Raw genomic sequence first — 19,117 nt, 5'->3', positions numbered from 1 at the left:
TGATGTTTGGGTGCCACCCTTCCTTGTCTGTACAGCTTAACCCTACCTCACAGGGGTGTTGTGAGGATAAACCAGGGGAGCGTGGGGCCCGTTTGGGTGCTGTCTGCTGATGAGCCACATTTGCAATTGTTGCCGTCAAAAGCCAACGTCCTAGGGGTGTTACAGGTGCGGTTTGTGGGGCACTGACCCTTCCCAGGCACTGCAGAGCTGTGTGTGTGTGGGGTGGGGGAACCACACTGATCCCTCTTGGCCATCTGCAGCATGGCCTGCTCCCCAGGACCCGTCTGGCCGTGTGGAGCCCTGGACGCCTCCGCCAGCTCCCTGCCATGGGTGGGCAGCCAGAAGGGCCGGGGAAACTGAGTCCATGTCCTGGGTGCCGTAGCCAGAGGATATGGGGCAACCTGGCATGCATGCTGCTGGGCAAAGGGGGTGAAGGTCAGTGTGGTGGGGGGGGTGCACAGGTGGGAGGAAAGAGCAGGGTTGGCACGTAGGGGGCACTGTGCAGCAGTTGGGGCAAAGGGGGCACCATGCCGGGATCAGCAGCAAAGGGGGCGCAGGAGGACGGCAAGAGTTGGGGAGCCCCTGGGCGCTGGGGAAATGGGTGTTGCCGGGCCTGCAGGGGCACCATGTTCCCTAAGGCCGGCCCTGAGCCAACTTCTCCCTGGACCCTGCCCGCTGCCGGCCCCAGCTCTCCTGCAGAGCTCCTCTGAAGGGGGCCTGGAAAAGACCCGCGCACAGCAAGGAATTTGGGGGTCTCACGAATGACCCTCCCCCCCCTTGCGTTTGGGAACGGCCTGTCTCCAGCCCCTTCCCTCCACAAGGCTGTGCAGAGCAGGCCAAGAGAGGCATGGAGCAGACAGAAGGATGCACCTTGGATGGGGGTTTGCTGCCCCGACCGCCTGGCAGGCCGGTTCACAGCGTATGAGGAGGAGGAAGCCTGGAAGACCGATCGATGCAGCCTCTGGGGGATGCTCCTGGAGCGAGAGGCTGGAAACGCTGACGAGGCGCTCACAGTGTCCCCTAACGACGGGGGAGGGATCGAGTGGATCAGGCACCTGCTTCCTCGCACACCCAGCGCTTCCTGCTTCCTCGCACACGCCACCGGGGGCCAGCCAAGGAGCCTGCTCCAATGGGACTAGGGTGCCGGGCCTCAGCCCAGGCTGCACCACCTCTGGAGGGCTCCCACCGGCCGGGCGTTGCTCTCAGCCCATGCACCGCCGGGGCGGTGACCGGATCGTGGGTTGGGACCGGCGCAGGCGTCTCCAGTTCCCTGCCAAGGCAAAGGCTCAAGCTCCCCATTCAGCCCCAGGAACATCCCCTAGGCGACTGGATTTTGATGCATCTCGCCAGGGAGCGACAGCTGGAGCTACAATTCTCTTTGCCTTCTGGGGCCCTGGAGGGACAGGAAGCTGGTGGGGGGGGGGGGGGGGCGAGGCAGGCTCTAGCTGGAAACAGCCCAGAGCGGTGGAAGTGCGCGACTCCACACCTGATGGTTGAGGAGTGGAGTTTCATTTGATCTCACCCCGCAGGGCCACCGCCCGCTGGAAAAATGAGCCCCAGTTCTAGTGGGTTACGGCAGTCGGAAGCGCGGCTAGGAAACTGACGGGCCGTAGCTGCGGTGGTCCCGTTGGCTGGGGGTGGGGCGGGATCTTTGACATTTTGCCTCCCAAAAATTGAACCTTCCAGAAGGACCATGGGGCTCATGATGGAAACTAGTGAGGACCCACAAGAGGGAAGAGGGGCGGTTCAGCCGGGGAATCCTTCCTAATAACAGATGCCGGAGGATCTTGCTGCGGGGAGGAATGGGGGGGGGCTGTTGTCTGGGACGTTTAGGCAGGGACTAGGGCATTGGGATGCCTGATTGTCCCTTGCTCCAGATAGCTTTGATCGTCTCGGCCTCCGAATGAGTCTGATCTGGCAGCAGGGCCTCGTCCGACCTGAGCCACAGGCTGGGAATCAGATGAGCGGGTCACAGTCTTCTGGCCTTATAATCTGTGAATTTTGTGGCCGCGTCCTTCCCTCTCCTCTCTGCCGTGTGCGAGAGGCTCCCCCGGGAGCTTCAGGGAGGCCAAAGCTCAGTGCAGCTGAGTCTGAAAGAAAGGCGGGATCAGCTGATGCCCCGCAGTAGCAGTCACAGGTGCTGAGATGAGGGCAGCCAGCTCTCAGGGGTCAGGAACCCTTCCTAGCCCTCCTGCGTGCCCAGCTTGTCCTGGGGGCCGCTGCGTTAATCCCCCATCAGTCCTGTTTACGTTGCAGATATGGCTCCATAAGAACATAACACACTGGGTCATTCCAACCGTCCATGCAGCCCAGTCCTGTCTGAGACAGTGGCCAATAGCAGATGCCCCAGAGGGAGGGATCACAGCAGGTAATCCGCACCTGATCCCTCCCCTGTCATCCCCTTCCAGAGAAACTGAGGCAAGGGACCATTCCTACCCAACCTGGCTAATAGCCATGGATGGACCTAACCTCCAGGAATCGATTTAGCTCTTTTTTGAGCCCTGTTAATGTTCTGGCCTTCACCGCATCCCCTGGCGAGGAGTTCCACAGGTTGACTGCACTGAGTGAAGAAAACCTTCCTTTTGTTTGTCCTGGCTCTGAGCCCCCTTGTCTGGTTCTCTGCCCTAGCCCCCTTCCCAAGGATGGCTCTGCCGATGCTCACACCCATTCTGTAAGTATGACCCGAGCCAGGCAGGAGCGTAGAGTGAGCTGAGCCGGCAAGCCCCAAATCCTCACTTTGATCTTGACCGAGAGGTCCTTGTGGGGATGTTTGTGGGTTTATTTCCGTCACTCTTCGGTGCCCATTGAGGGCCTTCCAGGAACCTCCCCAAACCTCCCTCCCTTTTGACACACTGGGGTGCCCTCTGGCTGCATTTAGGCTTTTAATAAAACCTAGGGTCTTCTTCCACAGCCTGGCCTGGGGCTGAAAGCCACCCCCAGCCTGGTGTCCATGGGGCAGAGGCATTTTGCGGGTCCTCCCATTCATCCTAATTCCCAAAAGGAAGCTGAAATGTCTGGCTAGCCAGCCACTTGGCAAGAGGGGAGCGCTGAGCAGAGCTGCGTAGAAATCTGGGGGACGGGAGGGGGGTGCAAAGCGACCGGCTAAACAACCCCCAGGGGTGTTTCATCAGGACAGGGCGGGGAGGGGAGCCGCGCTGGGGTTTCGGAGGAAGGGAATGGACCCGTTATGGCTGCTGAGGCTCTGTCCATGGTGCTGAAATGCCACCTCGCTCCTTGGCGCTGAGAGATTCACTGGGCAAGAAGGGTTTGTCTACACAGCCACTGTCTGCTCTGTGCCAGCAGAGCCAGCTTGGGGCTCAGGCCAGAGGCTGTGTCATCATGGGGTGCCGATCCGGGGCACTCCGACCTCGCTCCGGGGCATCGGTCTCATACACGGCCCTTTGGCCTGAGCCCTGCGAACTCGAGGGCGGTTTTTAATTGCAGTGTGGCCACCCCAGAACAGGGCACTGGCCAAGCTCGGACTCAGCCAAAGAGGAGGGATGTGCCCCGAGGCTGTTCTGGCTGGAGCTTGGCTGCGGAGGAGCCTGCATGTGCTGCAGCACCAAGCGGGGAGCCAGCGGCAGAGGAGCAGGCAGGGAGCCCGGGCAAGGGGCTACACATGGTCTGCATCTCCACGCCCTCCGTGGCTGGTATTTGGTGCCACGTCGCTCCCATTGACTGATGGAGACCCTGACCTAACACAAGCCCGTGGCCGGAAGCTGAAGCCGGACCTGCTCAGCCTGGAGGGGACCAGATGCTCGCAATGGTGCGTTTTGGCCTTGGCAGATGCGGTTCTACTTGGGATGGACGGGCTGGTGCAGCGGGAGCATTGGCCTTGTGGGGAAGAACGTAGCTCCCCAGACAGAAGGATGGAGGATCAACGGCTCCACTAGCCCAGTCCCCTGTTCCAACGCTGGTCGGCACCCTGCTGCGGAGGAAGGAGCGGAGCCGGCGCTGCCCCAATTGATTCCTGACCCCAGCAGGGGAGCATCGTGTGCCTGGAAGCATGAGGGTTGGGAGCCTGTTAGCCAATGTCCCGCAGGACACAGGTGGCTGCAGAGAGTAAGGGGGCAGGATGCCTTCCTAGCATCACCTGGTGCGGCCTGACGTGGGACCAGGGGAAGGCCAGCTCATCACCGTGCCTGAGCCAGGAGCAGGTCTTCATAGGATCACAGAGCTGGAAGAGCCCTCAGGAGGTCATCAAGTCCAGCCCCTTGCCCTAGGCAGGACCAATCCCAACTAAATCAACCCAGCCAGGGCTTTGTCAAGCCGAGACTTAAACACCTCTAGGGATGGAGACTCCACTACTTCCCTAGGGAACCCAGCCCAGCGCTTCACCACCCTCCTAGTGAAATAGTTTTTCCTAATATCCAACCTGGACCTCTCCCACCACAACTTGAGCCCATTGCTCCTTGTTCTGCATCTGTCACTACTGAGAACAGCCTCTCTCCATCCTCTTTGGAACCTCCCTTCAGGGAGTTGAAGGCTGCTCTCAAATCCCCCCTCACTCTTCGCTTCTGCAGACTAAACAGACCCAAATCCCTCAGCCTCTCCTCGTAGGTCAAGTGCTCCAGCCCCCTCATCATTTTGGTTGCCCTTTGCTGGACCCTCTCCAATGCATCCGCATCCTTTCTATAGTGGGGGGCCTTGGCAAAGGTGGCGCAGAACTGGCAACGAAGCTGGAAGAGAGCGGGCAGGGCGGGTGATCTGGGTTCTCCTGCTTCCTCCATGCCCACGCCCCTTCCCACAAGCCTGGCCTTTTGCGGGGAGGGGCCAGGCATTTCTCCAGGAAATTTCACAGCTGGGAAGAGAGGCCACGCCTGGCTGCGGGCAGTGTGCCACCAGCCCCAGGCTACATGGCAAAGGGAGCCGGGCCAAGCGGCTGCTCTCTGGGCTGAGCGCCATCCGCCCAGCAGCAGGAGAGCAGCTCTTGGAAAGGCACCGGCATTTAGGGGCTACTGTCAAAGCAGGGGAAGGGGCCGGGCTAGTAAATGCCGGCCAGCCACGCCTGCCCCTGTGGCCCTGGGATGGCGGGTTGGCGCTCTGGTGGGGTGGGTGTCCCAGGACATGGGCTCCCTCCTCCCAACCCAGCAGGCTCTGGCGCTGCCAAGGGGCGCGGCTCTACGTCCGCCCCGTGGCAGGGTTTTCCCCTGGGGCCACCAGTGCTGGACTCCAGCAGGCGGGCGGCCCCTGTGTCCAGCTCCTCCTGCTCGGCTGGCAGCTTCCTTTCCCGGCCCTGCCCTCCCCGTGCAGGGCAGGGGACGGGCTCTGATTCACGCCCCCGAGGCAGGGGCTGGAAGAGGCCTGCGGGACCCTCGCCTGGCGTGGGGCTGGGAACGCAGCGCGTCCTGCAGCGTTAACGAGGCGAACGAGAGGAGGCTCCTTGGCAAATCCTGCCCTTTGGGGCTGCTCTGTGCCCCCCCCCCGGCCTTGCCCTGTGTGCCCTGGGCATCGCCCCACCCCCTGCCCTGGCCCTGGTACCCCAGCCCAACTCTGCCTTCTAACCCCTTCCCTCTGTGCCAGGCCCTTTCCCTCTGCCTGCTCTGGGCCCAGCCCCCCCTACAGGCTCTACGCCCCTTTCCCTGGCCCTCTGTGCCCACCCACCGGGCCAGGCACCTGTGGGTGTGTTCTGAGCCTCCTGCATCCTCTCCCTACTGAGACCACTGCTACACACAGCTACATCTCACACACACAACGGCATGGCCCGCACACCACTGCACCACACCTCCTGAGGGGGCCTTAGTACTCATAGAGCTACACAACTGTATCACACACACACGGAGCTACACAACACTTTCCCCCCCACACACACACAGCAGCATAACATACAATTGTGGCATCCCATGATTGTGATACTCTATCCAGGACCTCACAACAGCACAGCATACCCACAACTACACAACAGCCCCTCGAGGGCCTCAAGACCCAGCTAGGTCACTGCACAACACACCCACACCACCCCAACTGCTCGAGGTAGGGGACAGCCGGCTCCCGCTCTCGCTGGAACCAGAATCCAGCACCAGCCTGGGCCGAGCACCCTGGCCTGGGCTGAGCTGCAGGGTGGCAGGTAGGGGAGCTTCCCTCTAACCTCCAGGCTCTTAGAGTCGGGGTGTAGGGGCACCCAGCTCCCCACACCGAGAAAGGAGCTGCAGTGGGGCGGGGTGCAAACCCACCCAAGACCCCAGTGCCAGCATCCGACTGGCTACCAGCACCCCCTGGCTCCCAAAGGGCGAGGCACGGGGCCTGCAGGCGCGTAGGGGGCTGCCTGGCTCAGGGGTGGTGGGAAGGGGGACGGGGCCTTTCTCCACTAGGGGGTGCTGCTGGGGCCTGCGATATGGGGCCCTCTGGGAGGAGGGGGGTGTTGCTAGGTCTGATCCAGCTGTCGGTTGGCCCTGGGGCGCTTAGGGCCTTTCCCTCCCCTCTGGGCCAGGTTGTGGAGCTGGCTGGCTTGTGGGGAGGGCTTAGTCTGACTTGTCGGGGCACCTTGAAACCCCCACAGCCCCTTCCCCCCCCCCTTGCCCTGCACTGGGATGGCTGCTGAAGCCGCAGCGCCATCTAGTGGCCATGGGTGGAACTTCCCCTCCAGGCCCTGTTATGATGGGCTGCTAGCCGAGGGGTGGGAGCAGGGTGGGTGGAGGGATTAAGGCCCCACCCTTGGGTGCTTGCCATTCACCAGGGTTAGTCTGGAAGCTCAGGGCGGCACCTGGGGAGCTCGGCCCTCAAAGGCACCGGCCCCGACCTCACGCTTGGCAATTACAGCCCACCCCCTGTCGCCAAGGGGGGCTCCCGTCTCTGCACCCAGCACCCTGCAAGGGGGCTCAGCAAGCGGAGGGAGCAGCCAAGGGCCCCTGCACGCCCATGGTCTGTGTCTGTCACTCAATAGCCAGGACCCAGGCCCAGCATGGTCTCTGGCTTCGCAGCGGGGGAGGGTGTAGGGCTGCCCCCCACACTGCCACAGTCACGGGGCCTTTCCCCACCCGGGGGGCTGGCTCTGGTCTGGCCCCAGGGCAAGGGAGCAGCAGGGGGGAGGAATTTCTCTTCTATGGGGCGCTGGTTTCAATCTGGACCCAGGCAGGGAACTGGCTAGCAGGGGGAGGGGCAGTAAGGGCGGCTGCTGCCAAGGGACCCTGGCCTGATCGCGGCCCCAGCGGGGAGCCAAGTCCACCCGCTTCGCCTCGCACGGCTGGGCCGGCGTCACGGGGGCCCTACTGGGCCCGGGCCCTGCCCATGAGCGTGCCCTGGCCGGTCCAGAGTCCCAAGCATTGACGTCGGTCGTGTCCCCCCAGGGCGGCGTTCGCAGGGGCCCCACTCGGGCGGAAGAGCAGCCCAGGGTGCATGAATGTTTTACCAGGAAAAACATCCCTGCCGGGCCTGTGGGGGGCTTGCGGCAGGGCCTGGCGTACGCACACAAGCGCCGCCGTGTCGTGTGTGGTGCATAAAGCCGCGGGCTCCAGGAGTCATGTGACGGGGGCGGGAATCTACCCACCTTGCTGCTGGGCCGAGCAGGCGGGACGGGTGCTTGTGGCACACCTGGTGCGACGGGTTAATTAGCCTCGTTAGGGTTCAAGGGGCCCTGTTGTGGGGGGGGGGGGGGTTACGCCGCTGCCCCCCTGTGGCTGGCAGAGGGCAGTGCTTGTGAGCGAGGCCACATGGGGCCAGGGAACCCCCCCCGCCCCATTCCGGACCCTCCAGTGGGGGGGGGGTTAGGGTGAGAGCCAGGGTGACAGTGCAGCACACTCAGCAGGCTTGGCCTCCTACTCAGGCGCAATGGGCAGGCCTGGCCGGGCAGGGCCGGAGCTCCGGGCTGACAGCCGGGTTGGCATGGAGGAGCGGCCGCAGGGCTGTGGGAGCCCGGGGCTGGCTCCGATAGTCTTGCTCTAGGGGGGAGCTCACCAAGCTGAGCGAGGGGGCTGTGGCTGGGGGGGGGGGGGTGCTCAGGGCCTGGCTAGGGGGCTGCACTGAGAGATTAGGCAGCTGGTGGGGGCTCTGCTGCCGTCATCGCCCTGGGATAAAACCTGCCCCTGCTGCTCCCAGGGGGTCGAGCCAAGAACCCGGCTGCCTGGGAGGTGCCTGCGCCTGGCTCCTTAATGCCAGGCCCCCCCGGGATGGGGCAGAAAGCGCCGCGTCACAAACCCAGCTGAGCTCCGCCGTTCCTGGCCCTGTGCTGAGGGGGCCCATGGAGCCTGACCCCCGCGGGGCTGCGGCCCGAGGGCTCCCAGCCAAGACCTGTCCTTCCCGAGCTGCCCACGCAAGGGGCCCTGTAGGGAACAGCGGGCAGGCGCCAGCCGGGGGTCCCAGCTCGCTGAGCCGGCTCCTGGCAGTGCCCAGGGACCTGCCCCCGCCCTCCTGGGACACACAGGGCAGCTGGGCCCTTCTTTTGCCTGCAGCTGAAATTGCCTCTCTGCTGGCTCACCCCTCTGCAATGGGAGGGGGCCCAGCTGCGCGGGACCTGGCTGCATCCCCTCAGCCTCAGCAGAGCCCAGGGCCCTGGCCTGCCCACCCTGGAGCGGGGCAGGGCTGGGCCCCCGTAGCCATGGGAATCAATGGGGTCACACCAGGGGGCACGCTGGCCCGGAGAACGGCTCCTTCCCCACTGCCCCCGCCCCCCGCAGTGGTGGGTGCCCAATCACACCTGCCCGGGCGCTCTGTTTGGTCAGGTGGCTTCTCCCTGCACGGCAGAGCTGGGCGCCCACCTGCTGAGGGCACCCCAGGGAGGTGGGCCGGCTGCCAAGGGACAGGGTGCGCGGCGGCTGGCCCCTGGGGCAAAGGCATGGGCATGGACGGAGCCCAGGGTGTAGGACTTAGGGGCTGGCAACAGGGAGGCGTTGAGACCAGCCCTTCCTCCAGGACAGATACACTGGAGGAGCTGCCCAGCCCCACTGGCTGGGGAGGCCACACACGCCCAGGACTGCCTGACCTGTGCTGCCCCCCCACCCCTGCATTATGTGTGAGCAGCCTGGCTTCTGCACCACCTCCCCCAGGGCACCGGGCCGAGGGGCTGCCCTGGCTCTGATGCTGCATGGTTGTTGAGTGCCGAGACGATCTGGGGGGAAGAGGAGCCACGCCCAGGGGTCCTGCACTGGAGCGCCGCCCAGGGCTGGTCCAGCCTGGAGGGTTTCTTCACTCTCGCACGCTGCTGGCAGGCTGGCACGAGGCTGGGTGACGCCATGTGCCGCGGTGCAGAGCAGCTAAGGAATGGCGCGGCCCCTTGTAGGCACACCTCCCCCCTCCCGGGCACAGCACAGGAACAGCGGCGCCCGGATGCCACGTGGCACGCCCCCCGTTGGTGCTGGCCTCGCCCTGCCAGCAGCCGTGTTGCACGCCAGCCTCGTGCACCAGACTCAGTGCCCCAGCTGCCAACACGCCCGTGTGCCTGCACTGTGCCCAGCCTGCGCGCTGCACCCCTCCCACTCCGCACAGCCCATGGAGGGTGGGTGGGGAGAAAGTTAGCACCTGACTTGGCGGGGGGGGGGGTTGCAGAGAGAGCCCCTCTGGGCTGGGCAGGACTGGTTGAAGGGGGGGGTGACTTGCAGTGAACCCCTCCCCCGCCACCATGTGCCCCCCAGTCCACCCCTCCCTCCCACCAGCTTTCAGCCAGGGGCAGGAACTGCCCCACTGGGCGAGTTATTCCAGAACCGTCCACTAGGGGGAGGCGTCTTGCCCTTCCTGCGAGCCAGCCCGCCCCCTGGAGCCTTGGAGGCTGAGGCCTGACCCTGCCTCGCCCTCCCTCAATCTGGCAGGAGTGTCTTTGCTGCTCAGAGCTGGTCACTGCACTGCGGCCAGGGCCAGGATCCAGGGGCCCTTCCTTCCTGCACGCCTCCAAAGGCTTGGCGGCCTCTCTGGGAGAGGGGCCCGAGGTGGTGGGGCCTGGGCAGCGTGGCCGAAGCGGGTGCTCCTTTTACATGCCCACTTTGGGCGAAGGGGGACGCACCGGCCCTGGAGGCAGCCCCGCAGCACTGGGGTCCAGCTGCAGCGGCTTGCTTGGGGCCTGACCCTTCACTGGATGGAAGGCGTCTTGAGTGTGTCTCTCCCCCAGGGAGCAAACCGGCACCATCCATCACCCAAGACGGGCACGGGGAAAAGAGAGGCAGCATGAGCCAGAGAGCAGGGCACTGGAATGGCAGTCGATTACCAAGTCTACTCCCCCCTTCCCTCCATCTGTGCCTCGTTTCCCCCTCCTGTGCCTCAGTTTCCCCTCCTCCTCACGGTACCTGCAGCACCTGGCATAAGGGGGCCTGGCACAGCGTGTAGTTAACCTGTGGAACTCCTTGCCAGAGGAGGCTGTGAAGGCTAGGACTATAACAGAGTTTAAAGAGAAGCTGGATAATTTCATGGAGGTTAGGTCCATAAAAGGCTATTAGCCAGGGGATAGAAATGGTGTCCCTGGCCTCTGTTTGTCAGAGGCTGGAGAGGGATGGCAGGAGACAAATCGCTTGATCATTGTCTTCGGTCCACCCTCTTTGGAGCACTTGGTGCTGGCCACTATTGGGAGACAGGATACTAGGCTAGAAGGACCTTTGGTCTGACCCAGTACGGCCGTTCGTATGGCTCCGATGTGGTCCCAGCTGGGAACGCGAAGCGTTACTTTATCGTTTCGCCATGCACATACGTCAGTTTCAGTGTCGTTTACCTGTAATCCACCTCTCCCACCCACACCTGCACCAAACTCAGACTGTGGGTTTTTTTTTTATAAAAAAGTCATATTTATTGACAAGGAATAATATTAATAAATAACCATTAAATATCAAAGCACCAGCACCGGCTGCAGCCAGACTGCCCTATGCCTGACGGCAGGCGAGGGGCATTCATGCTGCCGCCCTAGATACCAGCCGCCTCGCGGCCAGCGTGGGAAAAGCCCCAACGCTCCGTGCCCCGAGCAAGAGCAATAAGTTACAGGCAATAAATACAAGTCCACGTGTTCAAGGAACAACAACCCTGAGCTCATCTGGGCACACTCCTCAGCTCGTTGCAGGACCCCGCGGGGAAGAGGCGATGCTCCGTGGGGGCAGACCCGAGTCAGCCTCCGAGCCACCCGTGGGATCCAGGTTTGCTCCCGCTGTGCCCACTGCTGCTGGCGTGCCCGGGACGGAGTCCTGCCGCCGCCCTGGGCGCTCGGACTGGGAGCGGGGCAGTTTGGCTCAGCGCTCTGAAGGGCCGCGGCCAGTTGGGCTGAGCCGTGCGCGTTGCAGTGCCCGATGCTGCCTGCAGGGGGCGCTGCCTCTGGGAAAGTCACTCCCATCACGGGAAGGCCAAGTCCAGGGTGCGGGACAGTCCAGGTGGGGGCAGGGCCCCAGGGCCCCCCCGATTCGTGACACGGCTCTCTGCCCGTGCTCCGTGGCATGGCACCTCCTTCCCTTGGCTTCGATCCGGGGCCAGCCCGCTCGGACGCGGCCAGTCACCCCGTGGGGGGCTCAGCCGCCTCCAGCACCGGAGGCTCCTCTCTGCTGGCATTAGCGGCTCAGGAATTGCAGGTTGATGTCCGTCTCGGGCACCAGCAGGGTGCGGGTCATGGGCCTGACCGGGCCCCCCTCCGGCTCCGGCTTCACCTCAAAGTGCATCAGGATCTGCAAGGGGAGGGGAGGGTAGGTTAGCACCAGCTGGGCCCAGGCTGTGGGCCCTGATAGGAGGGGAGTGGAGCATGCAGAGGGCGTGGTAGGAGTGCACGGGGTTGGGGGGCTATGGGGCTGGTACCGATGCCATGATGCAGGGATCAATGGGGCTGGTACCGATGCTGAGATGCAGGGATCTATGGGGCTGGTACCGATGCTGAGATGCAGGGATCTATGGGGCTGGTACCGATGCTGAGGTGCAGGGATCTATGGGGCTGGTACCGATGCTGAGGTGCAGGGATCTATGGGGCAGGCGCTAATGCAGGGGAAGGCCGTAGGCACACAGAGGGGGAGGGGGCTATAGGGCTGGTACTAATGTGGGGGGGGGCCATTGGTCCGATACCAATGCAATGGGGGGGGGGGCGCCGTTGAACCAGAATCAGCCCCCCCATCCCTGGAAGCCCCGTGTTGCCCCCAGACCCCCCGGCTGGCGACACTTACCCGGGACAGCGCCAGGTGCAGCTCCAGTTCAGCGATGCGCCGGCCGATGCAGCTGCGCTTGCCCGCGCCGAAGGGCACGGAGGCGTAGGCATGGTGCCCGGCGCCCTTCTGCAGCCAGCGCTCCGGCCAGAAGGCGTCCGGCTCGGGGAAGCAGCGGGCGTCCCGGGAGGTGGCGTAGTGGCACAGCGTGATCAGGGTCTGGGGGGGGGGGGGCAGAGAGAAAGGCTGGGGAGTGAGTCGTGCCACACGAGCGGGGCGGGGGGAGACACCCCCTCGCCGGAGAAATCCCCTCGCCTACCAAGCTGCCCCCCCCACCGCTGGGGAGACGCCTCCTTTCCATCCCAGCCCACCCCCTCCTCACCCCGTTAGCCAGGCAGAGGTCGGCCGCTCACCTTCCTGGGGATGAGGTACTCGCCCACTTGGATGTCTCGGTCCGAGATGACGCGGGCGTTGCCGGGGATCACGGGGTACAGCCTGCCGGGGGAGAAGGGGGCAGTGGTGAGTCACAGAAGTCATCGAGCTCCGCCCCCAGCCGGGTGGCTCCGTCCCCTTCCGGGGGGACGCTGGACAGTGGCTGTTAGCCTCCCAGCTGAACTCCAGGGGAACGGATGAACCCCAAGATCCCAGCCCCCCCGGCTCCCAGCAGATGCCCCCCTGTCCCGCCACGGCCCAGCCACACTCACCTCAGCACTTCCTTCACCACCGCCTTCAGCAGCGGCATCTGGGCCACGTCCGCGGCCGACGGGACGGCCCCGCCTTTCATCACCCCGGTGATTTCCTCGTGCAGAGCCGCCTGCACCCGGGGGTGCCGGGACAGCTCGTACAGGCTCCAGGACAGCGTGCTGGAAATCTGCAAGAGCGGAGGAGCGAGGGAGGGGTAAGCAAGAGGCTGGAGGGGCGCTGAAGGGGAACGGGGCGGCCCCATCTGTGACCCAGCCCGCGTTCCTTGTGAGGGTGGCGTAGCCGCCTGGGAGCAAGTCAGATGCTCCTGGCTGATCAGCAGAGCGCCCTCAGCTAGCAGGATGGTGCACATCCCTTGGTGCACCAAACAAAATTGATTCTGCACACAAACGGTACCCATTAGAGGTAACGTTAAAACCAGCCATCCTCTGGGTGCCGGAACCCCTTCCATGCAGCCTCCACCCCGGTTCCATTAAGGATTCAATCCCTGAGGAGCACGGCTGATAAGGAGAAGCTCTCGCAGCAGCCCCGGCACTGTCGTGGTGCTCACCGTGTCCACCCCAGCCAGCAGCAGCTCGGTCACGTTGCCGTAGATGGATTTCATGGACAGCTTCTCCTGGGCGAGGTAGTAAGTGAGGTATTTGCCGTCCACCGTCTCCCCCCGCGAGACTTTCTCGGCCACCTCCGCCATCCGCTTGTCGATGTGGCCCTTGGCTGGAAGAGACAGGACCCAGCTCAGCCCCACTGCCTGGGCTCCAGAGCCCCCCACTGCTTTCCCACGGGACCAGCTCTTCCCTTCCTCACGGGAACCCAAGGGCTTTCGGTGCCTGGAGCCCATCAAAATTCAGTGGCAGGCCTCTCATTCCCAGAGGCGCCTCTGCAAGTCCCCCCGTGAAACCGCAGGCCTCTCATTCCCAGAGGCGCCTCTGCAAGTCCCCCCATGAAACCGCAGGCCTCTCATTCCCAGAGGCGCCTCTGCAAGTCCCCCCGTGAAACCGCAGGCCTCTCATTCCCAGAGGCGCCTCTGCAAGTCCCCCACGTGAAACCGCAGGCCTCTCATTCCCAGAGGCGCCTCTGCAAGTCCCCCACGTGAAACCGCAGGCCTCTCATTCCCAGAGGCGCCTCTGCAAGACCCCCCATGAAACCGCAGGCCTCTCATTCCCAGAGGCGCCTCTGCAAGACCCCCCATGAAACCGCAGGCCTCTCATTCCCAGAGGCGCCTCTGCAAGACCCCCCATGAAACCGCAGGCCTCTCATTCCCAGAGGCGCCTCTGCAAGTCCGGGTGAAACCGCGGTTTGAGGGTTGCCGCAGGAATCCTGCTTTCATTCCTATTCAACACCCTGACCGACACCGGAGCCCCCCCGCCAGGATCGGGGCCGTGCGAGCCACTGCCCGGATCCCTGCCCCCTGGCAAATCGCTGCCGTTGCCGTGGGGAGCTGGGCCCGGCCCCCCCCAGCCGCCCGCGCCGCCAACCCCGGGGCGCTCACCGAAGGCGAACATGTCGTCCCAGGACTCGCAGAAGATCCTCCAGGGCGTGGGGAAGAGGCGGTGGAGGAACTTCGGCATGGCCATGGTGAGCAGGGTCATGGCGAACATGCGGTTGATGGAGCGGATGAAGTTCTCCGTCTCCTTGGGGAGCTCCGGCTCCAGGCAGCCGATGCGGGACTCGAAGAGCACCGAGGAGATGCCTACGGGACGGAGCCCGGCGAGAGTCAGAGACACACGCTCCCAGGGGGGGGGGGGCTTGGAGGCAGACCCCTCTCCGCACAGAGGGTGCCCCTCCCTTCCCAGCCGCCCCGCCCCGCCACGCACCTTCCAGGCCGAACTTGTAGAACTCGCCCGCCACGTCCTTCACCACCTGCTGCTCGTGGCGGCTCCGCTGGTCCTGCAGCCTGCGGATGAGGTCGCTGACCACGCTGTTCAGGGTCCCCGTGTACGACTCCACCTCCTTAGGCTTCAGCATGTGTTTGCCCAGGATGCTGCGGATCTTCTGCCATTCCTCTCCTTCCCTGCAAGGGCACGCGAGACCCGGTTACCCCTCCAGGGAGACAGGCTGCAAGCCCCGGGTGTGGGGAGCCAGGCAGGGCAGGATCTGGGGGAGCCCTGCACAGAACCTGCCTCCAGGCCAGCCCTCGAGTCCCAGCCAGCCACGGAAGCTGCCCTCAGGCATAGCTTTCCCAGGAGACTCTGGCACCCAAAGAGTTCCCATGCCACCTCTGGGCCAACGTTCCCTCTAATTTTTTCTACCCATGTGCAGAATAATTTTTTCATGTGCACCAAGGCATGTGCAGATGTGCACCACCCACATAAACACATGCTGCTGGCTGCTACCAGCTGTGCAACTGTCCCGGGTGGCCACGCACTCAGCTTACAAGGAACCCTGCTCTGGGCTAATCTATGCTACTGGTGGTGCCCAACCTCTCCCGTGCCGACACCTCACCCCCGCCTTGCTGCAGGAGGCGCAGATGGGGAGGGGTTAAGCTCACTCCAATGGGGTGCATCAAGCCAGCACCAAGCCCACCGGCAGGGGCTCAGGCGTGCTGGGAACGCAGCTCCCAGCTAGCCCCCAGGCCTGCACGCCTCTGCCGGTTACTCACACCGGGCGCCTGAGTCACCCCGCTGATTCAGACACGTCAGGGCCCTCTCGCCCGACTCATGCCTCCGGCTGGCCTTGCGCAAAACCTTAGCACATGAGCAACATGCTTCCGGACCAGGACTTGCTGGGTCCCGCCAAGACAGCACCAGCCCGTGCCGATGAGCCGCGGGGATCGGGGAACCGGATCCCTCTTGGCACTGAACCACAGAGGGAAGAGTCGGGCAGTGTGCCAGGAGCACCCCACAAGGAGGGAAGACCCCACAATCTCCCCATTTTGGGCCTCGGCTCTTTCTTAGCTCCTTTCCACACTGGTAAGAAAAATCTCGGCTTTTCTGCTCAATGCCGCTTTGTTCGGTTCCTGTACCCCCCCCCCCCCCCCCGGCCTTGTCGGGCATCTGCTACTTCTCTGGATGGCCCCGATCCTGGCGTGGGGCTCCCCCAGAACCCAGAGACTACGATTCGCAGAGTCTGGTGACAGTCAACGGCGTTTGCGCCCCTGACCCCCTTGGGCACAGCCTCAGCCCGAAACGCCCGTGCGTTTGCAGCGGATCGTCCGTAGCCTGCGGAGCCCAGCGGGTGCTAGAGATGTCTGGCAGCCTCCCCACCCAGCGTGGCGCTCGCCTAGGAGAGCAGCCGACTTACGCGGTGAGCAGCCCGAACGCGTGGCCGCGGCACACCCGGTAGTCCTTCCAGGAGGACAGGTCGGAGCGGATGGGGTGTTTGCCCTCCTGCCTCAGCACCTGCTCGATCAGGCTGGGTTCCGCGACGTGAACGGTCAGGATCGGCCCAAAGCTGGCTTTCCACACCGGCCCGTACTTGGCTTTTCCTTCCATCTAGGAGAGGAGACAATTCGTCAATGCCCAGAAACTCGGGACGTGCTAGAAAAGCTGCTCCAGGAGGCCAGCAACATCCCCCCCGTCTCATTTCTCTGGACCCCAAGGAGTTGGCTCCTTGGCTGGGCTTTCGCCACCAGCTGCCTGGAACTGACCAGGAGACAACGATGCATTATAGGAATCCAGCCCCCTGACAGCCGCAACCTACACACGGCTCCATCCACCAGTCCTGCTAGCCTGCGGCAGCGACAAATCGCAACTGATCAATGAAATTCAAACTCCACCGAGCTCCCCGCTAAGGATCTCCGCAGCCAGCAGCAGCCCCTCCTGGAGCTTTCAGGCACCGGAGCCTTCCAGGACCATCTGGGCAGGCGTGCTCAGAAATCGAGCACAGAGAAACCGGTCCGGGATCTGTTGGCCAGACTCAGCCTGCAGGGGCTTGGTTACTCAGCGCTCTCCTTCCCCTGTAGCCTCTGTTACTAGACCCTGCCAGGGATTCACTCCTCGCGGCCCGCAGGAGAGAGCGAGAAAGTCGAGAGGGATTTGGCTAATCCAAATCCTCGTTTACTTGGAACGTAATTAGGGCTGGATGCAGTCATGTCATCGAGGCTATTCAGGGCTCCACTCAGGCAGGGGAGTGCATGACACGAGGTCAGAAAAATAACCCACTTCCCACACACACAGTTTCTATTGCTGTCAAGCTTCCTCGTGCCACGCACCGCAAGACGGCTTGGCAAACCGGGAGGGGCAGTGATGCCAGCGCCTTTAAATATGTGGATTTGCCTCTCAAGGCAGCTGGACTATCTGCTTAAGTGATGCTCCACTGAAGCCAGTTGTGCTCTGTTCTAAACCTCAGCTTTCCGCTGGTAAATTTCACTTCCAGGCTGAAGCCTTACATGAGTTTTTCTGCTCGACCCACTCCCAGTCCTTTTCAGGTTCTGAGCCAGGGCGAAAGGAAGACTAAATATAAATATACCCAGGCATGAAAAGAAACGGGTGTTGTTTGCTATGGCACACGGATAACTCCATGCTTTCCTGGGGGCCATTTGGCACCTGGCTCATCCCCAGAGAGGAAAAGTCATCGAGCGAAGTTTGAAAGTGGTTAAAAGTTAGCCACAGCGGGGATCCGATGCCCGCTACTTTTTAAACCCCGTAGCAAGCTGCATGAGGGTTTACCGCGCTACACAAGCCGATGTGCAGTTGAAAGAGGTGAAATCCTAGCAACCATTTGCTTGGTCAATTCAAAGGTGATTCCCATAGCAGGGCTTTTTCCCAAGTTAGGGCAACTTTATGAATGACTCCCACCAATTTCTACAGGGATTTTATTCAGACACTCTGGGGCCAGACAGAACACCTGGAGTCATTTCCCGCATTTTTCTTTTCTTTCCTTTTGTATAAAAAGGAGCGAAATTAAAAAAAAAAATCCTCCGTCAACCCGGAGAACGGAACACACGCATGGGTCTAATGGATCTCAGCGTTAGCCCTGCCACACTGCTTCCCTGTGGGTCTTTCCAAAAGCACGGAAAATAAAGTGTGCAGAACGCATGCGCCCAAACGAGCAAAACGAGATCCAGTTCTCTCCTTGATCTAGCAAAGCCCTCATTAAAGAGTGCGATTCATTTATGCTGCAAATGCATTTCACTGTTTCCCACCCCCCATAGGAGTTCTGGGGCCTCCTAAACACGTTTTTGGTTAGAAAAACGTATTTACAAAACCTTAGAAGGCTTTAGTTGCAGACCAACACAGCTGCCGCTCTGAGACTTATTAAGCATTGGGTAGAATGAGACTAACCAGTGAATGCGTTGATTACAAATATATCAGATCATGAACTTTCAGGGGTAACATCCACTTCATCATCATTTACCCACGAAAGCTCATGATCCTAGCTATGTAGCTGGTAGTCTCTCCGGTGCCACAGAACTACTCCTGGGTTTTGAAGTTACAGACTAACACAGCGACCCCTCTGTGTCTTCGATTACAGTTAACCTACCTGATACCCACAGAGTTTTGCAAGCCTCTTTGGACACATATGGTGTCCTTAGTTGATGTACCCCCCGTATACCTATTTGTTCCTCCCATGGAAACAACATAGACAAGTAACCAAAAACACAATTGTACATATTTATGGGGGCGGCCACCTTTGACTGCCCTGCCTTTCGAATGTTCAGGCTGGGATTTATAAACAGGGCTTGAATGGCACTGGGTTTTGAGCCTCGGGCACTGCATCCACTTAGTCGAAACTCCTAGTTAGAACCTTTCATTAATTATTATTATTATTATTAAATATCCAGCAGTTTCTATTGTTGCAATGATGGGAAATTCTCCAGTGCGAGTGGGGAGACTTTAGGTCCCTTGGACAACCTGGTCCTCGATCCTAACCGCTATGTGACAATGTTGGCTAAAGACAGGAGCTACTTTTAAGGCGCAGAAGTTCCCCCAAGGGGACTCCATCCAGCAGCGGACACTAAGCAGCCTGGTGTGGAGGGGAGGCATGGTGCACCCAGCAGCAGGGGAGTAGCCAAAGAGGCAAGCTTCTTACCTGGAGCTCGTGCAGCCGGGCCAGCCCCCGTTTGCAGAAGAGGTCCCGGAAGAAGCTCAGGGCGCTGGGTCCTGGCATGTCCTCCAGGGTCTTGTGGGTCTTGATGACTCTCACGGGCGCCTTGAAGCCCAGCTCGGCCAGGATCTCCGGGAAGGCCCTGGAGAGCAGGGAGGCCCGGCTGGCCAGCTTGAGGGTCTGAGGCATCCTGGCTGGGAAGGAGGCTGGCAGGAGAAGGTGAGGAGCAGATGAAGTCCTGCAGCATCTTCCTAGGCTTATTTATAAGGGGACCGGCACATGGAGCCAGGGAGGCCACGCCCCCCTGGAGCCTCTTTGCCAAGCCCCGCCCTCCCGTAGTGCGTCAGACTTTTTACATAGAAGCCCAGGCTGCCCAATCAGAACGCGAGGTGGGCTCCGCT

General features: G+C 62.1%; 1 protein-coding gene across 1 annotated transcript; it reads right to left on the bottom strand.

The window, feature by feature from the left end:
• Positions 1–10,679: 10,679 nt before the first annotated feature.
• Positions 10,680–18,939, bottom strand: CYP27B1 (cytochrome P450 family 27 subfamily B member 1). The gene is made up of 9 exons (XM_075901726.1): positions 18,702–18,939; positions 15,972–16,162; positions 14,546–14,742; positions 14,221–14,421; positions 13,282–13,445; positions 12,734–12,900; positions 12,443–12,524; positions 12,051–12,248; positions 10,680–11,564 (listed from the first exon to the last, which is right to left on the bottom strand). Exons 1-9 carry the CDS (start codon positions 18,903–18,905, stop codon positions 11,451–11,453), a joined length of 1,518 nt encoding a protein of 505 aa, XP_075757841.1. The 5' UTR covers positions 18,906–18,939; the 3' UTR covers positions 10,680–11,450.
• Between the last annotated feature and the right edge of the window lie 178 nt (positions 18,940–19,117).

The sequence above is a fragment of the Pelodiscus sinensis genome, chromosome 19 (genome assembly GCF_049634645.1).
Source record: "Pelodiscus sinensis isolate JC-2024 chromosome 19, ASM4963464v1, whole genome shotgun sequence".
In the NCBI taxonomy this organism is placed as follows: Eukaryota; Metazoa; Chordata; order Testudines; family Trionychidae; genus Pelodiscus; species Pelodiscus sinensis.
This window is presented reverse-complemented; position numbering and strand designations above follow the sequence as displayed.